Source organism: Ochotona princeps, chromosome 2 (genome assembly GCF_030435755.1).
Source record: "Ochotona princeps isolate mOchPri1 chromosome 2, mOchPri1.hap1, whole genome shotgun sequence".
Taxonomy (NCBI): Eukaryota; Metazoa; Chordata; class Mammalia; order Lagomorpha; family Ochotonidae; genus Ochotona; species Ochotona princeps.
In genome coordinates this window covers 38,198,675-38,224,870 of record NC_080833.1, presented here as the reverse complement: position 1 = coordinate 38,224,870, position 26,196 = coordinate 38,198,675, and the positions used below count along the sequence as shown (strand labels likewise).

General features: G+C 37.6%; 1 protein-coding gene across 1 annotated transcript; it reads left to right on the top strand.

Moving 5' to 3' along the window:
• On the top strand, nt 1-26,196 carry LOC131483220 (putative selection and upkeep of intraepithelial T-cells protein 1 homolog). Its single transcript, XM_058680733.1, is given in 8 exon segments — nt 1-135; nt 5,317-5,397; nt 12,892-13,239; nt 15,084-15,365; nt 17,549-17,659; nt 19,968-20,075; nt 24,706-24,733; nt 26,133-26,196. Coding segments are annotated over 7 exon segments (1,017 nt in total). The 5' UTR covers nt 1-135; nt 5,317-5,321.

Sequence of the window (26,196 nt, the reverse complement as noted above, 5' to 3'; positions counted from 1 at the left end):
GTTATTTGCCTGTTCCTCATCTGATTCCAATACATTTTGCCTGATCTACGGGAAAGCTGCTGGAAATTCAAGTGACTACCTGAAACTCAGGCTGCAGGAGACTTTGGCAAGCAGACTTGGAATCAGCAGGCTCAAGTAAGTGGGGGAATTTAGAAGATATGGGGACATGGTTCTCTGTTTATGGTTGTTTTTCACTTCCTCCCACCCTTTTCCCGTCTTTGTGCCTCCTGGGAGGAGTCCCATCCCATATTTCTGATCTTATCAGATCTGTACTTGAAGATTAGTGGGATATGGGAGTTCAGAAAGATGGGATGAGATGAACTGAGAAGTCTAAACCATCTCAAAGGGAAACGTTCCTCACTTTTTCCTTACGAGTCTGTTCAAACTCACTCTGTAGCATTGTATCGTAGCCAATGTCAGGCTCCATCTCTGAAGTACAGTTTGATAAGGAGTAAATGAAATGTTACTCCTACATATATCATTCTAATCACATGGTAATGAGACTATTGCATGATATTTTTGTTAGCACGACTCATCTTCTGTAATAAAATTATTGAGAAAACAAAAATAAAGAGAAATATCTCATTGTGAGAAGTGTATGATCAACTTTAAAATACATTTGCGAAATTTTTGCTTTCTCAAAGAAGCTAGGCACAGAAATACAAATATCATGTTAGTCTAAAAAGCTGGATGATAGAATATTTTATGGAAAAGACAGTATCTATATGTATGACTGGTTGCACAGGAAAAATGTTAAGAGAGAGATGGCATATCAAATAATAGGAGAAACATCCATCCCTTAACATCTAGGACCACCTCTGTGATATATGTGAGCATCAACTCCAGAATATGCTGTGCAGAGGTGATAGTCAAACTCATCCCAAATGCTGGGAAATCTAATTTTAGAAACATGCTTCAATGATCTCTTCTGTGAGTCATTTTCAGCATCAGTTCATGCATCCCACTGGGTTCTGGCAAAAAACATAGTCATGCTCATAAATGCATTCCATAAATAGATGGTTTATAAACATGTGGACAGGTGTTTGCAGCATCCTTGCTCTATGATAAAGGGGATCTGAGTCTCAGAAGTGGCTAAAACCTGAGGACCAAAGTACCTACACAGTGAGACTTTTATGAAAATGAATAGTACGACTTTTGATTGGATTTACAGGTCATCACAGAAATACATCAAGAAGAGAGCTCTTTCATTTTTTCATTCTTGTGATCTCTGGTTTATTGTGATTCTCTTGCTTATTGTTGTTATGCTGGTTAAACTTGTCAGGAAACCAGAAGGAATGAGATTGAGTACTGTGGCCAGTAGGTGCCGCTTTCTGCCAAATAAAGCAGGGTGGAGAGGAATGATCTAAAAGAGCATGCAGTAAGTACATTTAGCATATTGCAGGATCCCCATGAGTGTTTTAAGAGAACTGAGATTTAATTATTTTTAAAGATTTGTTGCTTTTCTATTGGAAAGACAGATATACGATTTGGTTCACTCCAAAATTGCCTTAGTGGAGAGAGTTGGGCCATTAAGAAACCAGGCCATGAGTAGGGAGCTAGATTTGAAGTAGAGTAACTGGGACTTGAACCAACGCACATATGGTATACCAACTCTGTAGGCCGAAGTTTAGTCTGAAGCACCACCAGGCCAACTCAAATTTAATTCTTAAACTCAAAACTCTAATGGTGATAATCCTTTTTTCTGTACTTTTCTGCTTCCCTTATCTCTTCATGTGCTTACCAATTGTAAAATAAGGTATGTGTGCAAAGCACAATAGAGCAAATAAAGAAACCCAAAACTTGACGTATATAAAGCTCAGGTGCTTTTCCTTGTTTTTTTTATACTTTGTAATTGCTTTTTGTTTTCCCTTTATTATTATTATTTTCCATGAGAGTTCTGTAGGGGATTCCTCCAATAACCCTCTCCTTTCTCCCTGCTCCTTCTCCCTTCCCACCATTTCCCCCCATATTACCACAGTGGTATAGTCCTTTGGTAACAGTTGCAGTTTGACTTTCTGCTATTTAAGTGTTTCATGGCATTGTAGGTATATGCAAAGGTGAAACGTTTAGTATCATATTTCCAAGATATACTTAACTGCTTCATGGGAAAACCTCCTTTTGTTCAGGAGTAGAGACATGTACTGCAATGTGTCTTCAATTCCTGGTAAAAAGTTCATTTATAAAAGTATATGTATGTATTTGATTATATATTCATTTAATCTTGTATCAGAGAGGACATATGATGTTTATCCTTTTGCAACTGGCTTATTTCATAAGGCATAAGTTCTCCAGTTGGGACCATTTTGTTGAAAATATAGGTGTTCATCCCGTGTAGTATTCCATAGAGTAGATTACATTCATTTCTTTATCCAGTCATCTATTCACAGGCATCTGGGTAGTTTCCATGTCTTCTCTATTGTAGATTGTGCTGCGGTAAATTTAGGAATGCAGTTCCCTTTCTCAGATGCAGGTTTCATTTCCTTCGGATATATTCCCAGAAGTGGGATAGCTGGGTCACATGGTAGATCACTCTTAGTTGTCTGAGCGCTCTCCATACTGACTTCCATAGTGGCTGTACTAGCCTACATCCACATCAACATCAGTGAATGTTAGCTTTCTCCCCACGTTCATGCCAGCTGGTGTTGTTGTGGAGTTCTGAATGTAGGCCAATCTCATTGAAGTTAGGTGGAACCTCAATGCAGGTAGTATTTGTGTTTCTTAATAGCTAGGGAGACCGCATGTCTAGTAACCATTTAAGTTTTTCTCTTAAGAAATTCCTGCTCAGATTTTTTGCCCATTTTTTTGTATTTTAGATTTCATTATTTTTATTATTACTATTTTATTAATTAGTTCCATAAGCTCTGGGAGTTCCCATCCCCAAGTCCCTGCCCTGACTGATTTCTCCTCTACTGTTACCATAAGTAGTCTTTCATGATCAGTCATAAATTCATCATCCCACTATCCAAGTGTTTTCCAACATTGATGAACAATGTCAGAGAATCCAGCATCCTAAAGTCAGAATAAATTCAATAGTTTCACTGGGAGTCCATCTTTGGTCTGGATGAGGAAATTGCCCATTTCTTAATAAGGTTGTTTGTTTTGCTGTTGTTGTTTCTGAAACTCTTTGTAAATCCTGGATATTAGTGCCCTATTTGCTGTGTAGCGTGCAAAGATTTTTTCCCATTCTGCTGGTTGCTTCTTCTCTTTGTTGATCATTTACTTTGCTGTACAGAAGCTTCTTTAATTTGATTTAGTCTCATTTGTTTATTTTGGCTTTAATTGCCTGTGCTTCTGACATCTTTTCTAAGCAGCCTTTCCCCGTTTCTATATCTTGGAGAGTGCTTCCTATGTTTTCCTCTAGTAGTTTGGTAGTTACTTGGCGTAGATTTAGTTCTTTGATTCATTTATAGCTGTATATATATATATATATATATATATATATATGTATATATTTAGAGCTGTCACTATATACATACAGTGACAGGTGTGGGGTCTTATTTCTTACTGCTACAAGTAGATATCCAGTTATCCCACCAGCATTTGTTGAAGAGACTATCCTTTAACCCTGAGTTATTTTCAGTTCTCTTGTCAAAGATTAGTTGGCTGTACATATATGAGTTAACTTTTTAGGCTTCTATTTATTCAAATATGTAAATTTAAACACCCTGCACCACTGTTTTAAATCTTGTATAAACAGCTAGAAATTACATTTTGGGCACCTTTTGTGTTTCATTTCAATCTAAACATCTCATATTTAACCAATGTAATAATGTTAAGTTGATCCTGTCTTATTATCTGTTTTTGCAGAGGCTAAACTGAGACACAGAACAGTTCCACAAGTCACATGACTGTTAAGCAGCAGTGCCAGGACGAGGATTTGGTGATCAAAACCTTTACTCCATCTTTTTTAAATTCTAGTACATTTCAACAAAACTGAAATGTTAAGAGATAAATATTATATAGTTACTAAAATCTATAAAAGAGTTGTATTGTATAGTACTTTATAGTATAGTACTTATAGTACTATACTAAGCATTTAATATAGAACAGCTATTAAGTCAAAGGATAAATGTAATGAATAAAAAATTGCTCTCTCCTATTTAGAGATGAAAAAGCAGAGGCACAGAGTTTTGTAAGTTAGCTAAGCACAGACAATTCAATAATAAAGACAGATTTCAACTTGGCCAGTACAATCTAGAGCATATCATTTAACCACTATGCGTCTTATCTTTTAACCTTCTAGTGATCCCTTAGCATGCAGGATAAAGCTTGCATTTACTAATCTGATATATGGACCTTCACCATTCAGTAATATGCACAGTTTCCCAAATTACTAGATTTCTTTTAATCCCCTGCACCCCTAAGGTTTACATGCATCGATTCTGATGTATCTCCTTACTGGTTCTACACTGTTCAAGAAAGCTGAACCACCTCGTTCCCCACAATGTAGACATCACCTCATCATTAAGGCCTTTGTGGACCTTCTCCAACTTACGACGTTGAAGAGTAGATTTTCCTCTGTATAATTACATCAGATGGCATTTTCACATTTTTGTTACCAAACAACTGCCTGTCCTCTTTGCCATAAAACTAGCACAGCACTCATTTTTAAATGTAGAAACAGACAACTATCACATGTGTTTGCTGAGTTAAAGCCAAACTATTATAGAATAGACAAAAAGCCTCTCTCCACCTTTTAATTCATAAAGATAAGCTTGTTGTCACCTTCCGTCTTTATGTGCAATGTGCATCCACGTCCCTATCTCTGGATATGACTTCTCTCATAGCAAAACTGAGTCATATTTCTCTCTAAAACAACCATTTGTTTCATCCTACCAGAAGGCTACCTCTCTCTTTAAACTCTTCTGTATAACTTAATGTGACAGCTGCTTAAATGGTCAAAGGTTCAGAGACGAACACCTGTTTCCTAGACCTGCCACCACCTTCTCTGAAGACGCTGGTTACCTAATGAATTTCACATAATCGAAAGACAAGCAACAATCTCCCATTGCAGGAAGCAATCCTGTTACTGAAAAGCAGTCTCTGGATGGACTTGGTCGCTGTATTGGACATCCTTAAGGCAGGATTTCAAGACTCTGCAAATAAAACTTATAGGAGGCTGCATGCCACTGGGAAAACACATAAAATAGCAGTCATTGTTTATCTGACATAAAATCTAACTTGGATTCTTACATTTTTTCCTGACAACTCTGCTTGAGAATTTATTATTGTAAAAAGATATAGAAAAATTTTGTTTGTAACAATACCTCACTCCAATTTCCATTATTTCTGAGCTTTCCCCTTTTCTTACCACAGGTAAAATGGGAACCACAGGACTATCTCTTTCCAGACACTTGTTTGTCATGTGCCTTCTTGAGATGGTAACACTAACTTCAGGTATGAATCTCTCACCAGCCTTATAAACCTTAGCAATATCAACTATGCAAAAAAAAAAAAAAAGGCAAGCTCTTTTGACCATTGATCTTAAGGTTTGATGCACAGTCTGTATGTAGGGTGGGTACTATAGGGTCCAACTTTCTATCACAAAGAACTGACTGTTTCCAATTAGCAAGTTTTCTTTAACAGGTAGTAGAGGAAAAACAAATAAAGGAGACCTAATGTTTGGCCTTGAAAACTCATTATTTATCTTGAGAAGACATGAATTACCAACCTGAATCCATCTTGGAATCCAGGTTCTGCTATCAGTGTTGTAAAAGCTAAGAAAAGGGAGGAGGTTCCAGACTGGTGGAGTCGTGATTGTTGATGAAAATTTACATGTGTAGGTGGAGCTATGCAAAAAATTTTAAAAAGTGGATAAAGCTATTTTGAAGATACATGGAACATTCTCAACATTTTTTAAATCTCCAAAGTTTGAGCATAAATGGTAGAAATCACAACTCTGCATATATAGATAGCGTCAAATTTTTAATTAATAAAAGTAACGTTACCACAGCCATCCTTACAAATATGATTTAATCATACTTGTAGATATGGATGTAGAGAATATCACTGTAAATGGAATTGTTTATAGGAGGTTTTATTATGTTATTGGAAACATTACTTGAATTGGTTAACAAGGTACACTTCTACAAACATCATATCTGAGTTTGTAAATTAGATTATACAGGATTGAAAGTTTTTTTCTCTTTTCCAAATATAACAGAAGAAAAACAGAATTTCATAGTCATTATATTTTACTTTTTAAATAAATGATTAAGGTCCAGTGTCTTTTCAAAATTATGTTTTCTATGAACTACCAAGGTCCTAACTCTATACATTCCTTGAATTGTTAGTCTTTCCTTTGTTGCTTTTTAAGAACTCTTTTTATAATAGTTATTTATATGTATTTTAACAGCTTGTAGTGTTCACTCCATGTGTAATTATCATACATGCACATACATATTGTTTTCCTTGAAAGTAGAGTAGACATATTAATATCACATAATAAGGGATTTATGACAAGGATCATAAAAAGAGGGAAAAAAGTGTTTTACTGTATATAAAATATAATTCAATGAAGACAATTATAACTATACAAAAATAATGTTAAATTCAGTTTTGTACTCTAGATATACACTCCAATATTAGGAATTCATTTTTTGATTTGCCAATTTTATGAATATATTTTTAACAGTTTAAGATATACATATGTATTTGTTTGAGAAACACAAAAAAAGGAAGGGAGAAAAAGAGCTCTCATTGGCTAGTTCACTCCCCATAGCATGTGACCATAGGGGAAGGGCAGAGAATAATCCAGGAGCGCAATCCTGGCGTTTCAGTCACGTAAGCCGCTGCTTCCATCAAGTATGAAACACAAGTACTCAAATGTGGGTTATCAAAACCTTAACTATTAATCCCTATTCCATATACTTCTCACCAGCTTATAGTTCAATGATTTTGTTCATAATATATTTGACGTATAGAATATTTTGAGCTTAGGGCCCGGTGGCGTGGCCTAGCGGCTAAGGTCCTCGCCTTGAAAGCCCCAGGATCCCACATGGGCGCCGGTTCTAATCCCGGCAGCTCCACTTCCCATCCAGCTCCCTGCTTGTGGCCTGGGAAAGCAGTCGAGGACGGCCCAAAGACTTGGGACCCTGCACCCGCGTGGGAGACCCGGAAGAGGTTCCAGGTTCCCAGCTTCGGATCGGTGCATCAGCCCGTTGCGGCTCACTTGGGGAGTGAATCATCGGACGGAAGATCTTCCTCTCTGTCTCTCCTCCTCTGTGTATATCTGGCTGTAATAAAATGAATAAATCTTTAAAAAAAAAAAAGAATATTTTGAGTTTTGACTTTATATTTAGTGGATTACAAAATTTTCCCCAAGCTCCATTTGTTTTGTTCTCCCTTTTCCCCTGAGTTATAAAATTTTAATGGACTTCATTTCCTAGAGGAGTTTTAAGTTTGCTAAAAATTATGTAGAAAATCTTCAGAGTTCCCATCTAACTTCACTCCTGTTTTCTAATTTGTGACCCATACCTGCAGTTCCCTCTGTTATTAGTGCGTTTTCTTATTCTGTCACATTTATTACAATTGATGAACCTAGATTCACAAATTATTATTAAGTAAAATCAAAGTTTACACTAGGGTTCATTTGTTCAACTATACAATTCTCTAGGTTTTAGCAAATTGTTACATAAATGAGCCACAGAAGGCCTCTTGTATGTTAGCCTAATACTGTTATAAAGTTGAGACGCATTAATTCAAAAGCCCACCAACATAAACCTCAAATTTTTAAATTCTAATTGTGTTAACCATTTCTCAAACAGGCAGTTTTAGCCATTGAATACCTGTCTGCCTTGCAAAACTCTGTAAAACTGAACCTGATATCTGCCAGTTGTAGATAACTCTGAGGCTCTACAAAGCCCATAGTGCTTGATGAGAGTTCTCTGAGCTAGTCTCTTTCCTGCTGTAGGCTGTGTTCACTGGACTGAAGCTATCATCCACCTTCTCAAGCTTTTTAAGAAACATCAGTTTAGCTTAACTCAAGCATCATGTAAATTGACTCTGAAAACTGATGTTTGTTTTTATGATAAAAACCTTACTCAACTGCTTCCCTGAATTTCCTGCTTCACTGCTCTCCCGCGTGGAGAGTTCCTCCATTCTCCTCCCCTTCTGGGTGATGGCTCCCCTCACCTCTACCAGGTCTCCTGCAGTGATTACTGCCTTCCTCAGCATCCCTCAGTGTGGTCCAACCAGAAGTGTGTGTTACGATACTGCCACCTTGTGCTCCTTTTTCCAAGATCATCCACTGAAATCCTCAAATTTATATGTAAATACATGAAGAAAGGAATCCAGTATCAGTGATATACAGAAAATTTCATCATCCTAAAAAGATCTATATGTATCATCTGTTCATGTTCATGTTTCTCTCCCCCTTAAACCCTGATGGACTCTAGGGCCAACACAATGACTCTACTGGTTAATTCTCCACCTGAAAATGTCAACATTCCACGTGGGCTCCAGTTGGTGTCCTGACTGCCCCACTCTGATCCAACTCTGTATATCCACCTTTTCAATAAAAGTAAATCAGTCTAAAACAAAATAAGTAAAATCCCTGATGAACTCTACTCTTGTAGCTGTCTGTATAGTTTTGCCTTTGCCTTTTGTCAAATCATTGAAATCAGTTTCCCAAACTGACTTAATTCACTTAGTAATAGGCACCAAAGTTTTTCCATATAATATATGTTGCGCACTAAGTAGTATGCATTAGGCTGCCTTTCATAACTTCACTAGCTCATTTCTTATTGATGAAATGGAACACTACATATATAGACCACAATTTTACCCACTTAGAGAAATACAAAGATATTGTAAACATTCAGGAGCAGTATTTTTGTTTATTTTAAAGACAGAGTGCACAGAAAGAGAGAGGGAGGGTGTGGGGAGCGGGGTGCCGGAGCTGCCCCCAGGAATAGGGAGGGCTGTCGCAAGGTGGTGGCTGGCCCAGGGCCAAGAGGCAGGGTGGTCTCACCGGTAGGCAAACAGGAAGTCACAGGGATAGGCTGATGCCCTCGCTGCGATTATGTCATTGCTATTGGCCTGTCAGGTAGCGCCAAGTGGACCCACGGGGAGAAGTGATTGGTGGAGAGCTGTATAAAATCAGCAGAGAGGGGTAGAAAAGCAGCTGCTTTTTGTAATAAGGGGTCCAGTTGCAGTTCCTGTTTTCCCAGACCCTCAAGAGTGTGTCTCGTCATTAGTGTCGCTGCTGACCGGCGACAAGTGGGAGATTAAAATGAGATACAGAGTTCTTCCATTTACTGGTTCACTCCCAAATGGCCGCAACAGCCAGAGCTTGGCCTGTCTGAAGCCAGGGTCCAGGAGTTTGTGCAGCTGAGACTGGCAATGATTCCAACATATTATACCGTGATGCTGACACTCTAGGCAAGATTTTATATAGCTGTAGTTTCCAAATCATTTGCATTATACCTAGGAGTATAATTGCTGGACAAATGTGATAATTACACTATAGGTGTTTTATTTGTGATTTTTTTACTTTTATATAAGCATTTAAAACATCTCCCAATAATCAGTGTTTTCAAATATGTAATTGCAGTAACACACACATATATATTTTAAAGATTTATTTATTTTTATTAGAAAGGCAGAGGTACAGAGAAGAAGAGAGATAGAGAGGAAGATCTTCCATCCGATGATTCACTCCACAAGTGGACGCAACGACCAGTGCTGCACCGATCCAAAACCATGGGCCAGGAATTTCTTTCCGAGTCTCCCACGCAGGTGCAGGGTCCCAGTGCTCTGGGCCGTCCTTGACTGCTTTCCCAGACCATGAGCAGGGAGCTGGATGGGAAGTGGAGCTGCGGGGGTTAGAACTAGTGCCATATGGGATCAGGGCACATTCAAGGTGAGGACCTTAACCACTATGCTATCACACTGGACCCTGCAGTAATATATTTTAAGATAATAAAATTGACAGCATAAGTAATTCTCAAATATATGAAATTATTTTCAGGAATTAATTATATATATTCAGAATAAAATAGCAATAATTTATATACAAAGTGGTATTCCTTTCCATGTACAAAATAATGCTTAATAGCATAAATCCCAAGTGCTTAATCACACCTTCTTACTTAAGACTCCTTGGTTTACAGGTGTGATAAAATGTGAATTGATTTAATAGTCTTTCCCAAGTGACCTGTATCAGGAAGGATTGGGGGTGATAAAGATCACCATCACATTAGTCAATAGAGAATACTTGAGCATCAACCAATTTTTCATCTTCTTCTCAATGAGCAGAACCAGGGACAAAACTGAGAGGGCCTTAAATGTCACCTAGTATCGTACTGTATTCCATTCAAGGACAAAATGCCAACAGAGAGAGTTTCTGAATCTCTGATCTGAAAGAACATCTGTTACAACAGAAGGGAAAAACAAAACATAATCTGGAGACACTTGAAGGATGATATAGTAGTGCATGAAGAAGTCTTGGTAAGGCCCAAGAGAGTTGAGGGCCTATGTGCTAAGCATAGGACTCCAGTAATTAAAATATATATAAAATAAGATATATAAAATTAAGTGCTCAATGTCTGAGAATTTTTAGTGATTGAGAAATACATGAATCACCTGATTCAAGACACACTATGAGTCTCAGCCAGAAAAAAAGCATAAATTCATTCCTACCCTCATTAAAGCTCTGCAAATCTCAAAAGCAATCTCTGAGAGTGATACCTATGAACTACAGTGAATCTGTTAGAAACTTAAAAATTAAGCTGGAATTATGGAATTGTAAAAATTTTAAAAGAAATGAGGAAGGATGAGAGTGGGTGTGGAATGTGGACAGGAGGAGAGTAAGATGGGGAGTACGACTATGCACATAAATCTGAATTGTGAACTATGTGACATTACTCAATTTGCATAAGCTGACTAAGTTAGAATAAAAGGCAACTCATAACCAAAAAATAATAAATTTAGAAAAAGAAAAAAGACAGTCTGAGTAAAACTGTTTATGCATGAATTCTTTCTTTGGTTATGTGCTAACACAGCAAATCGAGGTGCTACCTGCATATGGGTATCATTTCAACAGCTGGCTGCTTCAGTTACAATTCTGCTCCTCCCTAATACATCTGGGAAAGCAGCCTGAGGAGTTCAGAGTGCTGGGGTCCCAGCTTCCTGGTGGGATTCCCAGGATAAGCTCTAATTCCCTTGCTTTTGCCTGGCCCAACTAGTGCTGCCATAAAGGGAGTGAACCAACACATAAAAGATATATCGTGTTCTCTCTGCCTTTCCAATAAATAAATATACTTTATAAATAAGTGTTGGCTTATTTTCAAGTGAGAATTACAAAGTGAAAGAGACAGAGATCTTCTATCCACTGGACACTCCCCAATGGCCAAAATGACCAGTTCTGGACAAGCTGATTCCTGCAGCCTACAGCTTTTCCCAGGTGATTAGCAGAGAGCTGGGTTGAAGTGGAACCGCTGACTCCATATGGGATGCTGGTGTTGCAGTTGGCAGCTTTACATATTATACCACAATGCTGGCCTTTGCTTTTGTTTTTGTACTGATGGCAGTGTTTTTCTTGCTTTTTACTTCTCATGTGCTGATTCCTGGCAAGTGTTTTACATATGGGAAATATTCTTTTGTTACAAATTTTGGATAAATTTTAATGCTGTATGAGGTATTGGTAGGGTAGAAGAATTGGAGTCTAACATTTCCTTCCTGTGCACGTCTTTCTTTTGTGATTCTCTAGGACTTGGTTTGACTCTCTTTTCTTCATGTGCTGTTAACTAATATGCCTGTGTGATTACCTTGCCAAGTAGCAGCCACCAGTGGCTGGGCACTGACATTGCAGCATTAACTTGTCCTAATTACTGCCAGTCGGTGTGTACCTTCCCTTGCTGTTCTGTGAGATTTTCCTTCCCATAATGTGCTGCTCTATTTAGGATCACTTGGAAGAACTATGTGGTCCTCTATATTGTGTGTGTGAAAAGCTGTACCAAACATTCAGGTCAGTTGTTATTTTCAAATTATTTCTTGTTCTCATTACATTTTGTAAAAAAAATTGTTCATGTATTCCTTGTAATAAGTCATGGAGACACAGTGATTTACCATCTGATGGCTAACTCCTTCTATTCCTACATGATTGTGACAAGGCCTGGGTAAAACAGGAGTCAGGAAGTAAATCTGTGTCCATGACAGCAGTTGCAAAGACTTGCATACTTGAGAAATTTCCTGCTGCTATGCACACGCTGTAATTTGGTGTTCAGCCTTAATGGAAACACCGGAAGTCCAGTGTAGGGTGAGAGTCTCCCGGCAGTTTCTCCAAAACACCCCCATGCCCACACCTCCTCGTTGTAACTAAGCATCTTACAGGATGACATAATCTGTCTTTATTAAGATATCAAGGATATGTCTCCTAAATTTTCATTTGTATAGTTTCTCTAGAGTGTGTCATGTTCTTTGTTAATAATCTAAAACAATTTTAAATAACACTGTGATATTTCTTGAGAAGTTAAGGTATGTTATGTTCCCAAATTGTTTTACGTTTTCTGTGTGTAATTACTGTCATTCCTTTTACTTATTATAAACTGTAACTATTTTGTTCATTGTTGGTAGTATCATTTTGAATAAAGATTTATACATTCAATGGCAATGAAAAAAAAGAAACAACTAGCAAACTGGTAGTTCTCTTAAGAGAAACAAATTATTTAGCAATAAAAGAAATATATTTTTAGTTTCTTAAGGGAAATAATTTGATGAATTACCATTCAAGCCACAGGCAAGGTCAACATATCTCTAGTGAAAATACAAGAAGTTACCTTCAATAAGGTATATGTGCATGTGTGTGTGTGTGTGTGTGTGGTATAATGGATGACATCAAAGATGTGTCCTGAGTTGTATTCCTATTTTAATTACAATCTCCCTCTACAGAACAGTTCACAGTAAATGGTTTGGAGAAGCCAGTCTTGGTTCAATTGGGTGCAGAAGTAGAGCTCAGTTGTCAGTTGTCCCCACCACAGAACGCACAGCACATGGAGATCCGCTGGTTCCGGAACCGCTACAAACAACCTGTGTACCTATATAAGGATGGTAGAGACCTACATGCAGAAATTGTCTCCAGGTATGTGTAGAGAACAGAGCTTGTGAAAGAAGCCATTGGAGAAGGTAAGGTGACCCTCAGAATCTTTAACGTCAGTGCTGAAGACGACGGCAAATACCACTGCTTCTTCAAAGACGGTGATTTCTATGAAGAAGCCATAATACAAGTGAAAGTTACAGGTAAGGATGGAGCCTCTGAGGTCTGTACCTTTCTAATCTATCCAAGGATGGTGTCGGGAAGATTCCCATGTTTCTCCCTACTCTAATTCTATAGCTTAATCAGCAAGTCCAAATGAATCAATCCGGTGTTTTGAACCTTTAGTAGAGTACTAAGGATGAAAATTAGATGTGTGCAAACGTCAACTGTATTTATAAACCTTTTTCTCTTTTTTAAAAGATGTATTTGTTTGCTTGTTTTGTTTAAAAGACAGAACATGGAGGGAGGAAAGGAAAGAGATTGAGAGAGAAAGAGACCTCACTGATTAATGCCCCAAATATCTGCAACAGCCAGTTTAGGGCCAGGCCAAAGTCAGGAACTCCATCCCAACCTCCCACCTGGGTGGGAGGAGCGTGAGTTTTGGGGCCATCTTCAGCTGCTTTTCCAGGTACATCAGAGTCAGGTGGATGAGAAACTAAGCAGCCGGGATTTAAATCATCATTGGGATACAGGATCTGGGATTCTCAATAAGTGGTTTAACCTGATACACCACAGCACCACCCCAATAGGCTGTTTCATATGTCTACACGTGTTCTACAGGATCAGAATATTACAAGAATTTGTTGTTATCCTTTCAACTATTTCTGTCAGCACTGTAGCAAAATTTGGCTTAAAACTTAGCTGAATTTTTACAAAGTCTTGTTAATGATAATTCTTGCTCTCATTTTGCTTTGACTCAATGCACTGGCTATACATTCTAGATCAATTTTCTCAAGTCTTTTTCAGAAAACTTTCATCTAAAATAACGAGAGTCCAGATTTCCAGATTTGACGTGTGTGTGTGTGTGTGTGTGTGTGTGCGCGCGCGCACTGTTACGGGGTATGAGCGAGATCACACCAGACATGTCTAAGGTTTTATTAAGGAGTCTTTATTAACCAAGCTTGGTGATAACAGAACATACTAAAATAACAGATCACAAGTCCAATCAAAGCAGTATACAGGGACCATGCTCAGGGGATTACCTGTCCTGGATCAGCCAAGAGTCAAAGTGCCAGAGTAATGGAAACACCTGACCAGAAAGAGTGAGTCCCCACTTCACCGGCCTTTTAAAGGGGCTTGTGAGGGGAGTGGTTACACAACAATGCAATACCCTCTCTCTCTTAGTTGACAGGTGAGTCACAGGTGGGCAGGGGCGAATACCTAAGTGTTGTAAGTTAAGGAGTTAATTGGTGCTCATTGGTATGGGCAGAAACAGGAACTGGGCTTGTAGCTTAACAGTTTTAAGTCACATGTGAAGTAGTTCATAGTGGCAAGTAGTTACTGTATTAGGTAGTAAAGTTATAGAAAACTTGCATCATTACAGGAAATTTTATTGGAAAAATCTGCTTTAGGGTTATTCTTAAATCTCTTTTAATTTTTGTTTGGGTCACACATTAGATAAACATCAAGTTTGAAAAATATCCTGAAACTTATTTTTTCTCTCAAGTTATATACACTCTATTTTGAACATGGTGACAAAATTATTATTTTGTATAAATGATACAAAATTTAAAATGATGTATGCAAAAATCATGCAAATTAAATTTCAAATAAAGTTGTAACCTTGCATTTATAAGTCTCAATTCATAACTTTCATGGTTGTTCAAAAGTGAAGAACAATGGAGATAAAGAGATGAAATTATAAATTCCACAAGGTCTTGATTGTTTTTCTTTTGCCAGCTTGTAATGGCCAAAGTGCCCCACAGAGCTTGGCTATCAATCCATGCAGATAATTGCAATTGAAATGCTAAACAAAAGTTTTGATTTCTTTGTTCAGTTTACCTACTTTCACCTGAAAATCCTGCTGTTTATCTTGCTTTTCAACCAGCTACAAGCTTAGAAATACAGCTTCTCCTGTATCCACCCAATATCAAAGGCATTATGGTGGAGTGTAATTCGAGAGGATGGTTCCCAGAGCCTCAGATGGAATGGAGAGACAGCAGAGGAGAGCTCATTGCACCCACTTCCAAATCTGTCTCACAGGACAGAGACAAATTGTTCAGCATGCACATGACCCTTCTCCTTAATAGCAGCTCCTATGGGAACATCACTTGCTGCCTTAGAAATCCTGTGACTGGTCGGGAGGAAAGGACAAGCCTGGTTTTATCAGGTGAGATTTGTGTGTTTATACTTCACATGGCAACCATTGCCATATAATTTATACACCAACAAAAAAGCACTTTCTTCACTTCTGTTCTAAGACAACACTCTTTCTTAACCTTTCATTTCTTGTTTGTTTTTCTTCTTGTTCTCTTCCCCACATTTCATTTTTTCATTCTTCCTCGTTTATATTGGAGTCAAGTACAAAGTTCTTGAATCAATTCTGTTTTGTGACTTTATTCTGTTTCATGGCTTTCGTATCATCCCTATGGTGATGCCTTCTCAAATTATATCTCCTGCCCAGAACTCTCTCCTCAGAAGTTACCTGGAAACCCAACATCTTAACATGCAAATCTAGGTAATAGCTCAAGTCAATACATCACAAACAAATCTCCCAATTTTGCCTTCCCAATCATGCTTCATATTTTTAAGTTTATCAGAACAAAATCCTTATAATCATTTTTGACTCTATTTTTAATCCCCTTTCTGTAAAGCCACAATTCTAGCTCTACCTTGAAGACATACCCAGAGTCTCACCAACTTCCTACTATCTGGCTACTGCCATCCCACCCCAAGACCTCATTATCCATGGTCTGAATTTTGCCAATACCATCCTGAAAGTTCTGCTTATCTTTTTAGTTTTGTCCACCATGGTATATTCTCAGAGTATAGGATGGAAGACTCACTTTAAATGTAAGGCATAAAGCAACACCTTCTATTCAAGATCCTATAGTTTTTCCCCATTTGCAGAGTAAAATGTCTCCCAAATATCCTCCTCCCTATTTCATAGTTTTCCTCGCTGTTCCTTAATCATGTCAGACTCCAGCCTGAAGATCTTTATTCCAGTTGGCTTTTCTTCCTACAATGCTCTAAAGTCTATGAACTTCCTCTTTCTCATTCTGTTCATGCTCAACCTATCCCTTATCTCCTCAATCCCTTTGGTTTTTTCTTTTAACATAGTATAATTAATTTTGAGCAGCCTGCATAACTTGTTTGTGATGTTTATTGTCTCTTATGCCTCTCCAAAACATGAAGGTAGGAATTTTTGTTGGTTTTATATTCTGATATATCACAGCTGCTTCACATGGTGGGTAAATAATAAGCGTTTGCTTTCTTAAATGATTATAATTAAATTTAAAAAGTCTGGTGGACGTTGAAGAAAATATACATGTATCAGTGCTTTTGTCCATAAAATTAATGCAAGCATTAATTTTAATAAAATATGTGTTTTTAAAAATTTTTTTGAATTTGGGTTAGTGAATTACAATTCTGGGAAATAGGAGCATCTCAGACAGCTCTTGTGTTCCATTCACTGAAGGTCAGAAAACACAAGCAGGAATAAATACTCATTATAAAGTATAATCATCAAATTTAAACTCACTTGGGATATTGTCCTTGCTGGATTAATGAGTTGGCAAAGGTCTTTATGAGTTGTTTCAGCTGCAGTCTGGAGAAGCTTGTATGGGTATAGGATTGGTTCTAAAGTCACAATCTATTAATTATGTGCACACACTCATCCCAAGTTTAGGCCATGACAAATATCTTTACAATGGGGCAACAAAACTCTTGGTTGCTTCTATAGTGGCCTCTTAGATTCATCTCCTTGTTCAGTAATATGGGACAAAGAGGACTATTCCTGGTAGGATAAGACTTTTTTCTTTAGGAAGTAAGAACTAAGCTTCCCAGATGAAATGACAGGCATTCATTCTCAATATACACAGAGCAATACACCAAGGAAGATACTTGTTCATATTAAAAGGAGGAAAGGTCATTTAAACTTCTATTTCTCCAAATGTATTCACGGAGATTAATACAAAATACAATGAAGATATTGAAGAATTAAGGATTTCAGCAGTAAGGATAATTTAGAGAAAGAGCCAAAAGCTTACCTTGGAGCTGACTTTGTTACAGGCTCCCTGGAAACCTGTTCTGAGGCTTTGCTCCCCTCCTTACCTTTCTGCCAAGCAAAATGAGACATAACTAATGGGAAGGAACAGAGGCTCTTCTTTGTGCCAGCCTCAACAAAACCACACCTGTCCCACACTAGACACTACTCTACTCTCACCCACCCAATTACATCGGCCTCCCCACACTGACCTAAGTGTGAGTTTCAGATTGATGTGGTCTTGAATGTCAATATGTTTTGAATGCATTCTCATTCTGAGTGGTGTAATTTGTGATTCTCTATTTCAGCAGAGCCATCCCTATGGAGCCATATTTGGACATTGAGTCTGATTGCCATTTTTGTTGTGCTGCTGGTATTTGTAATGCTGCCTGGTATTGAATTGCAAATGAGACTCAGAGGTCAGAAAGTTTGAAGGGTGGGAGACACAAAGTGGGGGGCTGAGCTGAGACTGTATGATCCTTGGCCCCCAAGCATGTCTGGACCTGGGCATTTGTTAGACACACGCTCCCCACCCATCCTATGTTCCTACAAGTTCTTTTACTGCTGGATCTGCTGATAAGACTGTTTAGCTGAAAGCTGGGGCTTCTTGTTCCTCAATCGAATTTAGATCCTCCTTTTCTATAGTTTACAATTAAACTGGAAAGGCTTTCTTAACACTCAACAAATAACACATCTTACTATTTCTCATTTGACTTCTGCAATTGTCTGACAATCCTATCAGGAGCAGGAAATAGAATCCTGTCTTGTACATGGCAGAAATAGCTGAGAAGAGGCTCCTGATCGCAGCATCAGGAAAAAAGAACACAGAGTTATACTAGGTTCAAGCCAGACCTTTTAAATTTCCTTACAGAAAAAGCCTTCGTTCTCTCTCAATTCTGCTACACTGGGGGAAATGAAGCAGGAGAAGTTATAAAAATTAAGACAAAAATAGCAGTTCACAATTTATGGGTTTGCTTAATAAGCAAGATTTGAATTCACACATCTATTTTGGTACAGCTCTGTCTCTTCAGAGTAGATCCTGAGTGGGTATTTGGCTTCGTGGGTATGATGCTGTTTGGAATGTGTGCATTACATGTTGGGGGGCTTCAGTTCAATCCCTGCACTCTCTGTCCCTGATGTAGCTTCCTCATGATGTGTACTGAGGAACAGTAGGAGATAGTTCCAATGGTTAGGGTCCTGTCACCCACAAGAGAAACCTGGACTGACTTCCCATCTCCCAGCTTAGGTCTCAACCCCTCCTGGCTGTGGTGATCACAAGGGGAAAACCTGGCCAATGTCAGGACTCTGTCTTCAAAACTTTATCTCTCTGTCTTTTCCCCCACCCCCCAACCTCCAGCTCTTTCTTTCCCAGCCTTTCTCAAACAAATAATATAGGTAGATGAATGAGTAGACTTCACATGCTATCTTCTGGCTTTTACATCAGGCTGCCTGGGATCTCCTTCCAACATGCACAGTGGACCTGTCAGCTAAGAACTTGGACTTCAGTCCTTGATCACTTTTGGTAACATTTGGATTTCCCCCTTTGACACCCAGCTGCTCTTCTCACCTTAACTCTATTGACCTACCTCAAGCACTGCTGTCATTTTCCACAACTGTGGTATTGAGGGAGAATCTGACAAAACAAACACACAAATTCACAATTTTCACCTCTGTTAACTTCTGTTTTGCTAAATAAACTCAGTTTCTGTTTGCTTATTGATGCTGTCCAAGTTAAGATTTGTTTTTCATAATCTCTCTGCTTAGTTACATCTTTAATGCATTTCCTTTTTTTGCATATACACTTCCATGGATCATATTTTACTGAGCCTACCAAGTCAGCATATGTGGCACCTGTCATCATTTCTCAGATAGCTGTTTCAGGATTTGTAACTAGAAATTTTCTAAATTGACCTTTGACAAGAGATTGTCTTCAGCTATTCAGCTGTTCCCCACCAACATATTCTGAGCCTATTTAGAATGGATGCAAGATTAATTTTTTTAACAGTAATCATCACATAATCATTCAAGGTTAAAATTTATTAAATTTTAATATTAACAAACCCTATATTAAAGCCTTTACAGTTACTACTGTATTTATGCTCCCTAAAATACCTTATTATCACTAGCGTGTGATGAACCGTAGACAATTGAAGTGAAGTGTTCTACCTTAAATGACTAGCAAGTAAAGGCTTCAAGAATGAACCTAAGGCACATGAACCCCAACGTCCCATAATTTAAACACCACATTAAACTGTGGCCATAATCTACAGAAGAATGGAGCCATGTCTGGAAATAGGTTCCACAAAATATTTTCATGCTACAGTGATATCTGCTAGATAAAATTTTAAAAGCATGTTGTCTTTCATTCACAAGATTCTTGTATCTAATGCTCTAAGGATCTTTTCATTCAGAGTTCTCTAGAACTGTCCTTCTCTAAGCCCTTTTCAAATGCAAGTAGAAGGATGGTGACAAGCCTCGTAATTTTTTCTTGTCCTCTCTAATGAGGCCCTTTGATTGGTGGCAGATTTCCTGCAAACCTCAAGCTTCTCACATCCAATAAATACCTCTGCTTTGTGTCCCTGCTGACACTGCTCTGATCCTTCAGATCTACATCTATGTCTATTCTGAATTAATGACCAACTGGCATTGCTTTCTTGACACACTTTTCCAGAACCTGAAGTGTCTCCAAAGCAACAATTGATGATTGTGTTATCTCTTTTTCCTCAGGTAAAGTTTGGAGATGGTCATCTCCTTGTATGGTGAGCATAATTATAGTCATATTATCAGTGATGGCAACGACCCCAGTTCTTTTATGGTTGCATCGGAAAGAAAGAGGTAAGTGGGATCAAAAGGATGGCAACCTTCTGAAAATATTTCCTTTCCTCAGTGTCCAGTCTCCTGCAAGACATTTAGCTAAAGAGGAATAATACTTACTTGAAATACAAAAAGAACCAACACTTGGGACTGCAGATTATAGGATTCTGATTACAAACTTAACCATGAAAGTTTGATGCATCTGCATGTATGGAAAAAAGTATCTCATATAAGCTTTATCCCCCCTCCCCAAGTCCAGGCACTACATCACCTAATACATTATACCACATTATACTCATCTTCCTATACTTTAAGCCTATAGAAGATAATAATTTGGGATATGTTCAACTTAGGGACAATATATTTTGTTCAAAGATTGATGCAAAGCAGATGGTCTCAGAATAATTCATATATCTGTGTAAATTTCACTCAATTATGTCATGTTTATGGATACCTGAATCTGTTCACTATCATTTTGGCTGTCTTTGAGATTGAATTGGTAACAGTGAAAGTTTTGGGATACCTGAACAAACATATTTGAAATGTGCCCCATCTTTGAGTCCCCATAAATGTTTTACATATAAGGCAGTGATCAGAAAAAATATAATAATTCTTTATGCATGTAAGTTGGAGCTATAGTCGAAATGACAAGGTAGGTGTCACAAGTAGAGCTGGACTCTTTGGGGGAATATTGTTAATTTTCTCCTGTGAAGTGAAGGCGCTGATGTCTTGAAATCAATCCAGGTTGAAAGTGCCTTTTTAAAATCGTTTTCCAAGAAAATCCATACAGGAGTCTTGCACATTAACCGTGGCAGTACACAAAGCAGTGTATCACCCATCGGAACTGGAAGAAAGGGAACCAAATGACACAACAATGGTTAATGTATCTTCAAGGTTTATTATGTGTCCCATGTTATCATAGGAATTTCTAAAAATGGATTTGTACAAAGGGAGAATATTTCATGTATTTCATGGATACAGTTTTAAAAACTCAATCATACTTCCCTCTCAACTCCCTTCTGCTTTCTTATTTTTATTTAGTTTTGTAATAACATACTTTCAATTTATTTTATAATCACAAACTTCATCCTAAATTAAAGATTTCAGCAAGTAGTAAATATAAACACTGCTGTTCCTCAGGAATATATATAGTGGCTATAAATGATAACTAAATATCAAGCTGTCAGTTTCATTTATACATATATACACATGATTATATATGTATATTATATGTCTATAATGTGTGCATACACATATATATGTATATAATATATGTATATAATGTGTGTGTTATATATGCATATACAATATGCATATATGTATACATATACATACCGATGCCTTCATTCATTTCAAGCAGTTTTATCATTTCCTCTTTGATTTCTTTTATAACCCATTGCTCATTTAGCAGCATGTTGTTCAGTTTCAAGTATTTGCATATCTTCTGGTTGATTTTGATTTGTTGATCTCCGATTTCACTCCATGATGGTCTGAGAAGATACATGGTATGATTACAATTTTTAAAAGGTGTTGAGACTTGCTTTGGGACTTATAATATGATCAGTCCTGGAAAAGGTTCTATATACTGATGAAAAAAGTATATTCTGCATATGCAGATTGAAAAGTTCTGTAGATATTAAGTTCATTTTCTTTCTTTCTTTTTTTTTTTTTTTTTTATGGTCTGGGTGAGCTCTCTTGTTTTGCTGCTGAGTTTCTTTCTCATTGATCTTCCCATTGATGTTAGTGGAGTAATGATGTCCCCAACTATTATGGTATTGAAGTCTATTTCTCCCTTTAAATCCATTAATATTTGTTTCATATAACTAGATGCCATGTTATTTGGTGCATATGTGTTTATTATGGTGATCACATCTTGATGAATGGATTATTTGATCATTATATAGTGTTCTTTATCCCTTTTAACATTTTTCATGTTGAAGTCTATACTATCTTATGTAAGAATGGCTACATAAGCTTGTTTTTCCTTTCCGTTAACCTGGAATAGCTTTTTCCTTCCATTCACTTTCAGTTTCTACATATCGTTGTTGGTGAGATGTGTCTCCTGTAGGCAACAAATAGATGAGTTTTGCTTTTTGATCCAGTTCACTAATCAAAGATACTGATTGATGAGCTTAAGCCATTTGTATTCAGAATTAATATCTATATGTAGTGATTTAGTCCTGTAATTCTTGCAATGGGTTGTTCGTTGTTTGGTTTAGTCTTTTTTTGTTGCTTTATTGGGATGTTCTCCATCTTTGCCTCTGGGTTTGGTGGGTGCTATTCTTTTCCTCTGTCACTACAATATCTTTAAGCAACATTTTTAGTTCATGTCTAGTGGAGGCAAAGTCTTTGAGCCTTTGTTTGCTGTGGAAGAATTTCATTTCATTTCCAAAGATGAAGGAAATCTTTGATAGGTAAGTTATTCTGGGTTGACAATGATTTCCTTTTAGAATCTGATATATCACTCCATTCTCTTCTGACCTGTAGAGTTTCGTGTGAGAGATACGCTGTTTGATTATGGATCCTCTGTAAGTTAGGAGTAGCTTTTCTTTATGGTTGGCTGATGAGAGCTTGATTATTGTGTCATTGTAAGGATCATTTTTGGTTGACTGTATTGGGAGTTCTGTGGTCCTCTTGCATTTTGCTTCCCAATCCTTTCTCTATATTAGTAAAGTTCTCATTTATTTTTTTATTGGATGTATCTTTGAACCCAGCTTCTCTTTCTAAACCTTCAGCACTCCCATAACTCTTATATCCAGCCTTTTAATGGTGTCCCTTAACTCTTGGTTGTTTTTCTTTGCTTGACACAGTTCCTCTTAAACTTTCTGACTGTTTCAGAGTTATTGCAGAAAATGTCTTCCAATTCTGAGATTCTTTCTTCTGCTTCATCCATTCTATTATTGAGACTTCCTACTAAATTTTTAACTTGCTGTATTGTGTGCTTCATTTCTAATAACTCAACTTGATTTTGTTTCAATAATGCTATTTCTTGTGTAACATATTCCTTAAATTTCTTGAACTCTTGTATGTATTTTTCATTGTTTTTAAGAAGCTTTATTACATTAAAAAAAATCTTTATTTGGCAGTTCCTCAGTGTCTTCCTCAGTTAACTCTAAGGTTGACATAAGATTTTGCTCAATTGCAGGGGAGATGTCAGTAACCATATTAATTGTGCCTATGTCTCTTATTTTGCCCTTGGTCATTGCAACTCAGATTAGTGAATTATTCTCTTGATTTATTTACTTTTTTAATTTAAAAATTATTTATTTTTATTGGAAAGACAGATATACAGAGAGGAGGTTTGAAGAGAGGATGATCTTCTGTCCACTGATTCACTCCCCATGTAGCCACAACAGCCAGAGCTGAGACAATCTGAAGCTAGAAGCCAGGCGCCTCCTCTGGGTCTTCTGCATGGGAGCAGGGTCCTAAGGCTTTGGGCCATCATTGACTGCTTTCCCAGGCCACAAGCTGGGAGCTGGAGGGGAAGTGGAGCAGCTGGGATTAGAACCGGCATCCATATAGGATCACAGCACATGCAAAGCGAGGACTTTAGCCATTCAGCCACCATGCTGGACCTGAATCACTTTCTAAAATGCAGATTTTGCTTCCTTTGTATATATTCCCGGGAGTGGAGTTGCTGAATCATATGGTAGATTATTTTTTAATTTATTTGTTTTTATTACTTAAATGCAGATTTATAGGGAGATAAGGAAAAGAAGAGAGATTTTCCATCTGCTGGTACAATCCCACAAATGACAGGTGGTGATGAGCCATTCCAAAGCCAGGACCCTGGAACTTCTGGTGCCCCACTTGAGTGCAAGGGCCCACAAACTATAACAATCTTTCACTGTTCTCCAAGGTCATTAATAGGGAGACAGATTGGAAGTGGAGCAGCAGGATCTCAAACTGACCCACATGTAGAATACCAACACTGCAGGCAGTGCTTAACCTACTGTACCATGGTATTAACCACAATCTGACTCATCTGTAGCCTGCTTTTCTTATGCATTTTTGCTGTACAGGCAAGGCAACACCTACTCTTCCTTTACATTTCTAATCATCCTAATCTCCTAGACCTTGCTCACATATATACTGCCTCACACACATGTATATGTATGCATATACATAACTATGGGTACATGTAGATTCTTTCACTTTGATATTACCTTCAAAATTGTAAAATCTCCATTCATCCTATAAAACTTTCCACAACATATAAAAACAAAGGTGTCTCCTTTCTCAAAAAACCAATATATTCCTGAATTCCCTGATACCACTTGCCTATCCCAATGTTTATAATATTTATTTGTAACATTATTGTTATTAATATTATTATAGACCTCTCTGGCATGTTCAGAATGCTTCAAGGCCAGAAAGAGTACCATTTCTACTCACTCTCATACTCAGCTACATAGATCAACCTACCTTTTTCCTCCTCACCATTTAAGTCTAGAGATATGAAAGAATGAATACGTGGAAATTAAACCTATCGTAAGGCTGAAATCCAACTCTCTTTTCTTTGCTGCATCCATTCTAATTTTTGTTTCTCTCCCCAGTTCCTATTTCAGACCCACAGTTCCAATTGGATACCATGTGGTTGGAAGATATAAGTGTGATCCTGTGTGTGCTAATGACCTTCATTGTCATGCAGATTTCCTTTATTTACTTCAGATTGAGAGGTATGTGTTGTGGGCACCTTTCTTTGACTCCCCTCCCAGATGTCCAGAGCAATGATTTTCTCTTCCTTCTGTCTTCACTGGAAAAATAAACAGATAGCCATATCCTTTGTAAACGCTTCCTGGTTGCAACCTTCTTGAGGCTGCTAGGGGTTCTAACATGACCAACATTAGTCTTTTGAATGCCAGTAACATACTTGGCTCTGATTGCATATTTGCAGCCATTCTCTGAGATGAATGTGGGAGACCCAGATGATTTCCTAAATATTTTTGTATGACAGGTCTTCAAAAGGTTCATGAAAATGTACATAACAAAACTATGCATAGGTTTAAGCAGCTTTTGTACACAATTTCACTGATCTTTCAGTTCAATTTTTCTGTGAATTTTTTGAAGTGCACTTATACAATGAGCTCTTAGAAAAGTTGTTTTCTGAAACCAGAGGCAGAACTGAGCATTTCCTATTGTAGTTGTCTCTATCAGAAATAAGATGCCCACAGGGCTGGGGAACGAACATTTCTGAACCTGTTTCACAGTGTAGCGTGGATATTTGAAACATCTGCAACTCTTTCCTAAATAGTAAGTGCCCTTGTTCACTGTGCTGCAATGATGGATTTGGTACACAGAGCCAGTAATATCACACGTGGACTACTGACTGATGGCCAATAGCCAAAGTTTATTAACAGCATCAGACTTTTTAAAAAGGGTTGTCATGTAGGCATTCGGGGATCGGGCTTGACCCTTTTACATTTCAACAGCAAGGAACAGTCTCCCAATACACAACTTGTTCCTCTGGCAGGTCCTTTGTCTAAACCCATGAACCTAGAGGTTTCCTGTTTTCATCTCCTTCTCAGGTCTTTCAGAGGAGATTTAACTGCCTCTGTCTTCCTCAATAGCAGGTTCTGAATGTCCTTCTACAGGCCCTGATTTGGTTTTTCAAATATAATTCTTTTCTAAATGGAAAGGAATCTGAAACTCTTAACATACATTTATATGTATGTATGATACATATGTATTCATTCAGCAAGCATAACATACAGTAAAGTACTGTTTAGACAGGAGTCAGAGAGCTAGAAAGAGAAAAGGAATTCTCTCATTATAATTTCACCAGTGCACAGGCACTTTCTTAACTAATTAAGAAATAATATGTAAATTAAATCAAACTCTTTTCCAGAATGCCCTTTTTCTTATAGACTTTCTCCTAGCAGTTTTTTTTTTAAACTCATTGATTTTATAGAGAAAGGTCAATTTATTTAGAAATAAAAGATACCTTTCATTTTGTTAAAAATAGATTTGGCATCACAGCAGATTTCGTTATATTCTCCAACATGTTTCCATTTCAACTACATGTCTTCAGCAGGATATGAATTTTCAAACCTTGAATAACTTTTGTTTCCTAAACAGGTATCCTTCAAGTTTAAAGCTTCTCATCTTAAGCTCTGCAGAGAAGGACCATTATGCCACATGA